Source organism: Tinamus guttatus, unplaced genomic scaffold (genome assembly GCF_059628265.1).
Source record: "Tinamus guttatus ecotype Peru unplaced genomic scaffold, ASM5962826v1 Tinamus_guttatus_pri_ptg000489l, whole genome shotgun sequence".
NCBI classification, from domain to species: domain Eukaryota; kingdom Metazoa; phylum Chordata; class Aves; order Tinamiformes; family Tinamidae; genus Tinamus; species Tinamus guttatus.
In genome coordinates this window covers 3,780,511-3,793,661 of record NW_028289023.1, presented here as the reverse complement: position 1 = coordinate 3,793,661, position 13,151 = coordinate 3,780,511, and the positions used below count along the sequence as shown (strand labels likewise).

General features: G+C 34.5%; 1 protein-coding gene across 1 annotated transcript in view; it reads right to left on the bottom strand.

The window, feature by feature from the left end:
• The window catches only part of CPNE8 (copine 8), a 76,624-nt gene that overhangs the window by 48,658 nt on the left and 14,815 nt on the right, over nt 1-13,151 (bottom strand). The window contains exons 4-6 of the mRNA XM_088533241.1: nt 6,103-6,206; nt 4,625-4,664; nt 3,390-3,466 (exon numbers count right to left, since the gene is read on the bottom strand). Of these exons, the coding sequence (XP_088389367.1) occupies nt 3,390-3,466; nt 4,625-4,664; nt 6,103-6,206 (221 nt within the window). The remainder of the gene's footprint in view (nt 1-3,389; nt 3,467-4,624; nt 4,665-6,102; nt 6,207-13,151) is intronic.

Genomic DNA, 13,151 nt, shown 5'->3' with positions numbered 1-13,151 from the left:
AAAAAGAATCGTATTACAACTGCAAAGTACTGGCATACTCTGGGGAAGAGGAGAGGCAGCAGAGGTTTCAGTGGGGGCTTCCAGGGACTTGTCATAAAGACTCATTCTGCAAAGACAGCAGTCACATATCTAGACTATGTCTGAACTTCAAGGAATTCAGCAAAAACACATTCATTCCCAATTTTAATTCTAAATATTAAAGAGCACATGAATCATATTGAGAACTAATAGATAACATTGTTACAAATGGCATTTGAATCATCTGCAGTTATAGGGAAGGCAAATCAAAGGCTTATTTTGATAAAATAAGTATAAACTCTATTCTGAATAAGTCCTGCTGAACGGTTGAAATTTTCATTGTACAAAGGGCAAAAAATTGGAAAAAAAGATATTCACAGACAAAATTTGGTTCACGCTAATTACAGGAATGCCTTTCCACAAAGCAGTGCTGACCAGTCCCTAGTATTAATGACTCGAAAGAATTTGTTTCAGCTATGCATTAGTCTCTGAAATTGCATTAATTTAAATCCCTTTAAATTATTTTTTAAAGTTAAAATATATTTTTACAATACTTACTATATTTTTGTAAGAAAAATATTTTAGTTTATTTAAAAGACTTCTAAAGTTTTTATAATAATATTTAGATTGAATACTGTCATTTAGATGGAAAGACCAGACTATTTTTAGACCAAATAATGTAAATCTGCTTTCAGTTTATCAGTTTGAATTGGCTGTTCTGAATGGTTATTCAATGCAGAAAAAGACTTTTAGAAACAACTCTCTTGAGATTTAGAGTAGTTATAAATTAGAGACTCATGAAGTTTAAAATGCTTTTGCAGCTTACACTTGTGTTGAAATTTTTAAAGTTTGAAAAAGCTCAAAGCTTTTTAAATTTTATTTGAGTATTGAGAAGAGTTCCTCGGATGACAGTTAAGAGTTTTCAAGTTACTGAAAAAAAAAAAAGTGACAGTTAACATAGAGGGTTCTCTCTGATGATTGTTGCTAATATCAAGCTGAAAAGTTTAGGGCCATTTCCATGGAAAATATGAAGTTCTTAGATGCAGTCTAAAGAATTTTTATTTTTTAAATCAATGACATTATTTATATAAACAAGAAAAATCCCTAAGAAAAGGCTATTGCTGGCATGTTCTGGACTCTGATAACAAAACATCCTGAAATTTCTCAAAGGACTACAAAACTACTATTTAAATTGCTGCTTTTAATTTGTTAGGATACAAAATATGCTGATGAAAAGATTTAAAAAATCACCTAAATAGCAAAAAAGGCTAATTAGGTTAAATAGAAGAAAAACAAAATATGACAAGAGATTTTAAAATAATTATACATCAAACTGATAAACCACTATTAATATATTTTGATTAGGGAGTTTTCTTGCATTTATATTTATGCTAAAAGAATATCTAAGGACAACCTGGATTTTGTAGACTGATCCTGGATTTTGTTATCTGAATACAAAGTTCCAACATGCACCATCTTTGGTGTTTTTAACAAAGTTTGGTGATGAAAAATATTTTCAAATAACTGACAAATGTCTACTTAGTTGTAACTTGGAAGACAGTATATTCAAGAAATAAGCACAAATGATATTTCTTCTCTGAAGAGTCACACAGATACAGATACTTCACTTGTGTTCCATGTAAGGCTTACTAACTTTTAAAACTTCATCTGCACTTACAAGGAAGTCAGTGATGAGGAAAAACAAACAAAATAACCCTGATATATCATTCATGACACACTCAGTAAAACTGGACAAGAACACTCAGTAGACAGAATAATCAAATTTAGGAACAGCCACTATCACAGAATCCTCGAATGGTTGAGGTTGGAAGGGACCTCCAGAGATCATCCAGTTTTACGCCCCTGCTCTAGCAGGGACACCCGGAGCACGTGGCACAAGGTGGCATCCAGGCGGGTTTGGAAGATCTCCAGAGAAGGAGACTCCACAACCTCTCTGGGCAGCCTGTTCCAGGGCTCTGTCACCCTCACAGGAAAGAAGTTCTTCCTCACATGGAGATGGAACTGCCTGTGTTTCAACTTGTATCCGTTACCCTTTGTCCTGTCACTGGCCACCACCGAGAAGAGTTTGGCCCCATCCTCGCTACATTCTCCCCTCAGATACTTGTACATATTGATCAGATCTCCTCTCTATCTTCTCTTCTCCAGGCTAAACAGGCCCAGCTCGCCTAGTCCTTCGTCATACGATAGATGCTCCAGGCCCTTAATCATCTTTGTGGCTCTACGCTGGACCCTTTCAGGAAGCTCCACATCCCTCTTGTCCTGGGGAGCCCAGAACTGCACCCAATACTGCAGGTGCGGCCTCACCAGAGCTGAGCAGAGGGGCAGGATCCCCTCCCTTGACCTGCTGGCAACGCTCCTCCTGATGCAGCCAGGACCCCATTGGCCTTTTTGGCCATGAGGGCACATTGCTACCTTATGCTTAACCTGCTGTCAGCCAGGACTCCCAAATCCCTCGCCATGGAGCTGCTTTCCAGCAGGTCAACCCCTAATCTGTACCGGTGTCTCAGGTTATTCCTTCCCAGGTGCGGGACCCTGCACTTGTCCTTATTGAACTTCATGAGGTTCCTCTCCGCCCAACTCAGACAGTGCATTCATTGCACTGTAGTGCAATGATTGTTAAAAAAAACAAACATGAACAAAAAAAACCAAACCAAACAAACAAACAAAAAAAACAGGTATTAGCATCAAAAGACATGTCCAACTATATCTTTAAATGACTGGTTTTAATATGTCATATCCAAACTTATAGCACACATTTAATTTACAAATTATTTTTAATTACTGGAAACATACTTTAGAATACAGTATCATGTATTGTTAATACAAACATCTTAAATATTTATATTTCTTTATGAGTTACACTTTGCAAAGATCAAAATCATCTCAGCAGGAGAGAAATCTGTTGACCATATGCAGGAGTTTGTTAAAATTAGCAGGACAGATAGAAAATACCTGATACTCTGGATTACCTTATTGGTTGGGAACAGTATCATCACGAATAATAGAAATAAATGCAGAAATGTTCAACTTTGAATATATAGTAAGAATTTTATTTTCTGATGTTTGAATAAAACACAATAAAGCTTTACAATGTGTTAATGGGTAGGACCAAATGTGTTTTAGTGCTTAGTTTGCTTTCCACTATGATATGCCATTCCATAACAGCATCTGCAACAGCAACCCATGTGATCTTAAGGATTTTTATAAGATGCATTAAGTACCAAAACATTCTGTACATGTTGAATGATGCCAGTGTAAATGAATGGGCATCTGCCAGTGTTCTACAGTGAATGAAAAACCTCATCTCCTTAAGGAGTCTGTACTCATGCAAAATTCAAGGATATACTTACGTAATTGATTTTTCCAGTCTGCTTCCCTGTGATCCAACTATCTCTCCCAAAGTACAAAACATCTGTCCCAAAAAATCCTGAAAAATAGTAACGTAAAAAGCTCAGAATTAATATTTTACATGGGAGGAAAATTGGTTTCCCATTCACCTAGACTTTTTACCAAATAGAACACATCTTTAATGAATATGATACCTTAACAACTTACTTATGCAATAATAAATTGTAAAATAGACTTGCTGTATACATTCTATATAATACTGGATTAAACTTACAGAAGTGCTTCTAATTTACACCAGATCACAATTATAAAAGTATTACTAATTTACTGGGCTTATACTATCGTTTTCAAGAACAAAAAATGAAATTGAAATGGAAAATTTAAGCATTAGCAACATGACTGCTTTTTTACCTGACTGGATCATTTACACTTTTTTCTCTTTATTAAAGAGATTTTACACTGATTCCACCATATCTTAAAGCTTAATGACACTGACAGGAGTTCAAGATAGTGCATAGTATTAGTATGCTGGACTGACTGCTTTAACAACACACATATATAAATTAAATACAGATAGTAGCTATATCATAACAGAAGTACTGAAGAATCCTTCACTTCAGAAGGCTATGGTTTTACTGGGAATTGCAAGTGCTCGACAAGTGCCCTGATAGTGTTTCCATAAAGATCAATTCTTTTAAAACAACTAAAATTCTTAAGAAAATACTCAGCTATTCTTTCATTTTTAAAATCACCAGGCTTGGCATATTCTAAAATATATTCTCCATACAGAAATCACATATTCAAATATTTTCTTTTTTTCTTCAAGAATCTCCTATTAGTTTATGCCAGAGTTTCAAAGATCAACACCTATAAAGTTCCACAGTCTGTTGTTAATTACAATTGTTTACTACTCTGCCTCTAAAATGCTGAAAACATCCTAAAAATCTGGAAATTGCCACTAATTTCAGGGTTTCAGGTAGCCAATTTGACTTTCTACTCTTAAAGGTAATTTCCTACCTATTTTATCTCAATTGCTTCTAATTTTGCCAAAATTCAGTCACTGAGACTGAAATTCTTTAGGTTGGCTTTTTTTAAAAATACCTAAACTTAAATCCCTAAAATTAAATGAGACTGCTTAGTATTTTCATTCGTCTCTATATATTTGGTATTATTTATAGTCAAGAGAAAAATACAAGCATTTCAGCACAAGAAAATGTAATAACCAGAAAAGACTTACATGTTTTGATAGGTTAGGACTCTTTGAATCAACATCATAGCTTAAAGAAAAAAAAAAAAAAAAAAAAAGAAAAAGAGGAAAGTTATATCCAAGTTGTCAGATGACAGAATTGAGGCCAACATAAAGAAAAAATATGTGTATATATATGTCTCACCAATAGAAATGGAAATTATATCATCACAGATTAAAGGATTACTTTTCACTAACTAACTGAAATATTTTCTAGAAAGCACAGGCTGGTAAGAAATAGTGCTGTTAGATTCCCAGTGAAACAATTCAAACTGGAAAAAAAATATCAAAATAGAATACTTACCATTCAGCTACTTAATTTATAACTTTTTAAAAAATTTTAAAATTAATCTTTTTAGCGGATGTTAAGCTAATCTTTGAATTATTTTGTTAGATGATTTTTCAATAGTTTGACTAATTACATAGCAGTAAGTGGTAATAAGCCTAACTGCTTTTAGCATCGGTTTGACTCATTCTTTTCAGCTCTTTATCCCAATCTCTTTCTTCCTCCAGCTAGAAAATGCCACTGCTTTCTTTCTACTATCCAGTCAGATTTTTAAAAGTAGATTCTGTGAATTAAAGCTAGATTTAAAAAAAAAAAATTAATTTCATCCCTACCTTAAAATGACATAAGACAAAAATACTGTTTTCATTTATTTATCAGTGAATAATTCTATATAATACAAGAAAACAGATAAATATCCTTTAAAAGTAACATGTTTGGCTATTTAATTCAACTGCCTAGCTCTAACAGTGACCAAAGTACCAATATACCAACACTCAGCATCTCTATCCTTTGTAACAGAAAAATTGGATCAAAAAAAACAAACAAACGAAAAAAGAAAACAAGACAAATTTGATTATTTTAATAACTGGAATAACAAGAATGGATGAAATGTAATAGGTGACATGCAAGACAATCTGTTTACTGGACTCCCAGTACTATTTTCCACTGAATAAAGTGGAAATCAAACTATTTTCACCAACATAATAGAAATTAGTATATTTGGAATAAGGCAAAAAGTCATCCACTTCTAAAATTGCCTTCATTTTATTTCATTTAATTGATTCATTTAAATCTTAAAATTCAGTATACTTAAATCCATACTGCCATTATTTTAGCAAAAAAAAAAATTGATTCTGTACTACACGTACATTATTTTATTTTTGGACAGTTTTTTCATGCCTGTTTAACTGACTTTGTTAAAAGAACATTTTAATATTCCTAGCTTTCTAAATATTTTCTGTTTGTATGCATATGATTATATATTGCCTAGTTAACTTTATCAGTTTCTTAAAACAGAGTTATTATCATGTTGCATATTTCAGAGGAAGGAATGTTAAATAAACCATGCTTACTAATTTATTCCATGCCCACAAATACTATCTCTTTTCAAGTTAACTGTGCTCAACAAAGATTAGTAAGTTTACTGAGACCTTAATATTAGAATCAAAGATAGTTAACTTACAAATCAAATCGCAAATTCTCTCTTTCTTCAAAGAAGTAGTCCATTATAAATTTTCTCACAAAATCTGGATTTAAAGTATTATCAATTACTTCTGTTCTTCCAAACTGTAAAGAAAAGTGCAAGTTTAAGGCAGGTACTACAGTTAATTGTAATAAATTACCTGAAAAAAAGAAAGAGCAACAAGCGAGATATGAAAGAGCCTGTGAAATTCTTTCTTAAACCGATGTTATATAAGAGAAAATGACTATGTTCACATGACTACCTCAGTTATTTTATGGATGAAGATAGCTGGTAGAAGACCAGGTATTTCAAGATGAAGGGCACTACACAACTTGTATAAACTTCAGCTCCCAAAATCAAGGAAAAAGAAAATCAATAGCACAAAAAAACTACTCTTTCCTCAAAAAAAAAAATCATACCAAGCAAAGACTTAAATGTGCTGATTATTCCAGACAACTTTGAATGCACTTAAGAGAGCATAATACTTCCATGAGAAGTGCTTCAATTCTTGCATTATATTTCACCTCAGTTCAGTTTTCTTCATCTTTCATTTCTGCAAAATGCATTTTTTCTTGGTCTTTGCCAGAAGAACCTTGGCTGTCCTCAGGCTGAAATCACTTAAGGTTTAAAAAGAAACTTTTCACTGAATTTAACTTACAAATATCACAGATACAAATGATTGATTGCAAAATATCAAATAAATATTCTTGCTCATTTCAAAACACTACATGTCTGAGGAGAGGAGAGGAGAGGAAAGGAGAGATGACAGAAACAATAATTTAATTTTATCCTACATGGTCAGTAGTCCAAAACATATCTCAGCATAGCCTATTCCTTGGCAATTTATTGAAAGAGCATCGTTCTGATGTTTTTTAAACTCCAGTTTGGGACTGCAGACTGCCCACCTCTTCATTGCCAGGACTCAATTAAATCAGAAAACACGGGTAAACAAAGAATAAAAATGGTTATTTTCTTGCAACTGGAGGTTTTTGATTTGCATCTTCTAAAAAAAGTATGTGTCCTTATCATGAATGTGAATTTACTATAACCTGTACAGAGATCCTAAGCCTCAGATAGGAACCACTTCCATATATTCTAAACTCTGCACATACACATATAAGTGATATGAAAGGACAGAGCATACTCAAAACGCAGGAATTTCCTTTCATTGATCAATTCTTGGAGCTGCAAAGAACTCCAAGCATGTTATTCATGATTTAAACAACTGCACCTTTGTCAGTAATCTTCTTTTCTCTTTCAAATGATTGTGCACATACACACTCAAACTGCAAGGGTCTCCAAGCACCATTCATCTACACACGTCCTCGGAGGGAGTGGCACTGAGTCTAGAAGGATGAATGTTTTGCCAAATGCAACTACCCATCCAAAGGTCTCAGGTATAACAAAATTAAAGTATTAACAGATAGAGATACAGCTCTCATGTCTCAGAAACAAGAGCAATCCTCAGAAATCATAAAATGAAGATTTGCGGATTTTCACAGTATACCTAAATCCTGTCAGGTACCTTCACTTTCTCTATGCTGTGGTATGTTCTACTGTAGTCTACAGTTAACTGGGACCGTCTTTTTCAGAGATCTCCATATCCCAGCACTACTCATAAGAGGTAGTGAAGCAAAACTAGAACTATATTCTTGATGAACCACATACTCTCCAAAAAAAGACAGGGAAAATTTAACATATATTATCAATAGCATTCCCCTTTGCTAAGGATGTATACAACTTTTTAAGCAAAGAGTATTGTGCAAGAACACTTCTGAATATCTGAAAACACAAGCACCGTATAGAGGTGAACAGGAGAAACACCCATAAGTTTTCCAGAGTGAAGGATAGATTGGATGCTGAAAATAAACTCTCTGAAGCTCTCAAGAGAGGTCTGGTATTTGGTGGATAGGATTCTGGAAACAGATAGTGGAAGAAGTGAAGTTCCTGCATTTCAGTTTGTGCCCATTCCCTCTCATCCTTCCACTGGATTGCACTGACACAGTCTGTCTTCTTTGCATCTTCCCAACGTATTTATATGCACCGATATGAGATCCCGGCATCTTCTCTCCTCCACCCCAACTCGCCAAGCCTCTCCTCATATGACAGATACTCCAAGCCAGTCTTATTGTCCCCTGAACTTGCTCTAATATTTCCATGCCTTTCACCAGGGAGCCCAGAACTGGCCACACAGATGTGGCTTCATCAGTAGACAGTTCAGCAGAGAGGTTCTGAAAAAAATGGTCAGCATGTTGGAGCACATCACATGAGGAAGAGATGATGGAGCTGAGCTTATTCAGCCTGGAGAAGACAAGACTTAGAGATGATCCATTTCAGTCCTCCACTATCAAAAGAGCATAAAGACAACCAGTCTTCTCAAACCACTTAAGAAAAGGATAAGTTAAAGAAAGTTTCAACAGGGGAAATTATGACTGGATATAGAGAAATACTCCTCTACAATGAGTGATTAAGCTCTGGAGTGGGTCACCAAGAAATTGTGAAGCTCTGCCCTTGGAGAGTTTCAAAATTCAGATGGGCGAAGTCCTAAGGCCCTGACATGTAAGATGGTCTTGCTTGGATCAGGAGGCTGGACTACACACAGTGGATGAACAGAAGGATGGAGAACTCAAAGCTCCCTTCTGTAGCTTTGATCCCTTAAAATCTGCTTATTTTCCAGAAACAATGTTCCATTTAAAATTATTAAAAAGGTATACTTGGGAAATCTTTTGGCCTTGGCTTGAAGTGCATGACAGAAGCGTATCAGTAAAAGGAGATAAATAGGCAGTATGTTGATGATGAAATCAGACTGAGACGAGAGAAGGCAAAGGCCTAACAGAATGTATGTTATGATGCTACCTTTATCTCCGACTAAGTATGCTAAAACTGTTACAAAACTCAAGAGATTGAGCTCATTGGCACAGTTAACTTTTTTTTTTTTATAGACTTTTAACAACAAGAATTCAGTCTGTTGGCCTGTTTACTTTTTTCCAAGGGCTACACAAATGGTTTCTTTACACTAAACAAACATATCCATTTATCTTACTACCAAATTACTTTTAAAATTTATCTTAGAGATGACTTACTAAAATGATGGGAAATGTAGGCTGCTTCTTTCCAGCGCCAGGTAAACTAAACATCATATTTTAAAATCTAGTCTCCCAATTAACTATAGTCATTTTAAGCAGAACAGGTTATTTCTATAATCCAGTCACTTATGACTAATAGCATAGCTGCTAATTAATTAGTTCTCCTCATGGCCTAATTTCTCCCACTAAGTCGTGTAAAGCTAAAATCTTAACTTGGCCAAGCAAATAACTTCAGAAATGTCACTCAGGAGAGAAACCGAATCAATTTAACTACTGAAAGGACAATAAGTATTCAACACAGAAAATAAAAAAATACTTTTTTTTTTTTGCATTTCTCAAGACAAACAATCTTTGTCATCTCATAACAACTCTTATACCACCTTCCATGGTAGAAGGTTTCTCTTTTCCCTCCCTCCTTTTTTTTTTTCCCTTTTTAATTTAGTCATTTGAGTTTTATCATATCTCAATCTAGTGACCCTAAGGAGCAATGAAGTTAATGAAAAGTCATAATCTTAATTCTAACATCAGAGTTCAAAAAGCCTAGCAAGTCAGATGAGTGTCATACCTGTTCTGTACCTCCCAGTTAGAAGTGACAAAGGAACTATTTTAATAATGAAGGTCTAGCCATTCCCATAAGAATTCTCTGAATTAGTTTTTGCTTCAATTTTATGGTCTAACTAGAACAATTTTTAGTGTGCTTACTTTATGAAGTTTGCAGTGTTTTACCACAACTGCAATTGAGTTGTTCCAATAATTGATTGTACTATATAAAACAGTAATATTCCTCTAATACATGCATGCAGGTATACTCACAAGATATACTTATTACATGTATAGATGATGATGATTTCAAAGTAACCATTTTTAACAGATGGTTCTACAATCATACGTACATAAAAAGTAGAAAGGATTCCTCATCTTCCTGTGTTTGCCCTTGAAAGGAAACATGACTTACTTGAAAGAAGATGACTTCTTACATTCCAAATAGCTTAATTCCCCTCAAAGAGATTTGAGAAATCTACCAGATACAGATTTCACTGAATATCAAGCAACAATAGGGTTTATTCTTTCTTCTCTGGTGGGACAATATGGCTTGTTTAGTACTCTCATCATCTGCTTCTCTATATCGAAACTTTTTCTACCAGACTGCTACAGACCACATTCTTAGTTATGACATGTCTGTGTGCTAAGGAAGATACAAGCTTATTGTTCCACAATAACTTTCATTAGTACTCTTCAAAAAAAAAATCTAAATGCCAATAAATTTGGATTATCATCTAGCCTTTGATTTTCACCAACGCAGCACTCAAAATCTACACATGCATTATTTTATTCTGGTAAAAGAGGTAATGAAACTAGTAAAAGTTCTGGTGTAGTTACCAGACACATGAGTAAGTGCTCACACTGGGCAAAACCAGCAAAGATCTTATGGTAGAAGAGAAGGAATCCTCTTGAGGGTCATTTTACGAATTCCCCTCGGAGAGTTGGTGGTGTCTACTTCCTTAGGGATAATCAAAAGCTACCTGGACACAGTCCGGTGCAATGTGCTCCAGGTGACCTTCCTTGAGCAGAGACGTTAGACTGGATGTTCTCCAGAGGTCCCTTCTACCTCGACCATTCTGTGATAATTTAATAATTATTATTATCATTTATTAATCATGAGTTTATTACAAAAAAGTACTAAGTTACTGTTCTATTAGTAAGCAGTATAAGAGGTCAGTTTTCATACTGAAGTGAAATTTCTTGCAAGGTCTCAACAAGTTTCTATAACGGACCCACGCCTAAATGACCTAGAAAAAAGGACTAAAATAATAAAGTGACAAAATGAATGGATCTATACAGACTTATGTCAGATAACTACATCTAAAAATAAGTATGAAGGCTTTTAGACAAAGTTTATCATACAGAGTGATCACACAATAAAATGGCAGGTGAAATTTCATGCGAGTGAATGAAGAACTATGGTGATAGGTAATAACTAATGTAAAATTCAGGATGACTGAATCAGATGTTGTGAGTGCATAACATCTCTCAGCTTGATGACCCACACAAAACAAATCCTCCTTCCTTGTCTCTATCATATTTCCTCCAGATTAAATAATTACAGGAAAAAAAAAAAAAAAAAAAAAACAGAAAGGTTTGACAGATGAGAAGTCGTGACCAATTTAAAAGAAACAATGGAAACTTACTGAGATTACGAGCTAACAACTAACATTTGGAAACTCATGAAGCTGGAAATCAGGAATGAGGAAAATCAGCAGGAGAATTAATTTCTCAAGAGTTATGGATATTTTATTTGCACCCAATGTTTTCTTACAATGGGTAGGCCAGAGGCTCAAAGCCTCATTCCTTAAGCAGTTCTTTAACATGTGGCATTGGTAGATATGGATATGCAGCTGGTAGAGTATTTCGCCAATGTTTAATATTTACTTAACATTAACCTTTGAAATTCTCTCTCTTGATTTCAGAATTAGGATTCTCTTTGAAATGGAAAAATTTAAATTCTTCCTATATTTTATTTACGGCTTCCGCATATCAGAAAAAGCTATACCTGGCCATTTTGAGGCCATGTAGCTTCAAAAAGTTAAGTAAGTAAATGCTTTTAGAAACAAAACTTGGTTTCTGATGATGCATTTGTGGCCAATTAAACTGATGAAAATACCTGATGATGACACTTTTAATGACAACAGATAAACTGTTTTGAAAAATAATATCTTATTAAATTGGGAACTACATACTTTTTTTTTTTCTTGAGGATTTGGTGTGCAAGAATAAAACTGTGTAAAAACATGAGAAACTATACCACAGGCGAACAGCAGTCAATGCGCAGAAAATATCTACCCAGAAATTAAATGAAGGGTTTGATTTAACCATTCTTTTGAATCAATTTGATCATACACCACAATTGAATCAATTAAGATCTTGGCTGAAAGGAAAAAGAAGCATGCTGCTACCATGGAGGGCTAGGGAAATTGCAGAGATTATGATATGATTTACTCGAGCATTTTCTGCAGTGTCCAAAAGAAATTAATTAGGCTAAAGGAGGAAGATAACTATGCATAAAAGCATACAGAACAAAATCAAGGTAAAGTACACTGCCATGACTAAATACTATTCTTTAATGTCTACACGTATCATTAGGTGTTCATTACATGTCTTAATGGTTTTCTCCAGACAATTCCAGGTGGCTTCCTCCTCTCTGTGGTAAAAAAATATCTAAAGGCTATAAAACAGACACATTTACAGATTTTTACTAAGAAACATGGTATTACTGCTTTAACATCTACCCAAACTAGCCGTCTCACAGCATACATCAACCAAGCTTCCACCTACCACCATACATTTTATCACTGGTATTAGTGACTTATGCAAAATGAAGACCTGACTCAGCCCCTCTGTTAGGCCAGTCTCTACATTTTGTGTTGCATAATAGTGATTAAGAAAGGGATTCTTCTTACCAAATTTGGCACCTGATGGTCAGAAATGTAGGCTTCTGACCATCAGTGGAGGCAATTCTAGAGTTCTTCTGATTTAATGTGAACATTAGGTCTGCTGAACTGCCCTTCGGAAATGATCTCTTTCCATTAACTACAAATGGTTCAAACATCCAACTAAGATATAAATACCTATACCTTTCTCCTGATAGACAAGGCAGAAATAATTATGTCTTAAATGAAAAAGGTAAGACTTTGTAGCATAGGCATCTAAAACGTCTGTTGTGATCCCTGTAGCTTCTAAATTTGTATATGCTATCATAACAAAATGCCTAGAGTGCATCACTTCGTCTACTTACTCTCTAAGCAGTGAGAAGATGTAGTAAAAGCAGTAATATCACATACTGTCCCATCCGCTTGTTGATAATAATAATATAATAATAATATCCACTTTGATAACAATGATAATATGGTACGAGACCATACAAAGCTATAAAGGGATAACATACCTACGAATACAGGTATACAC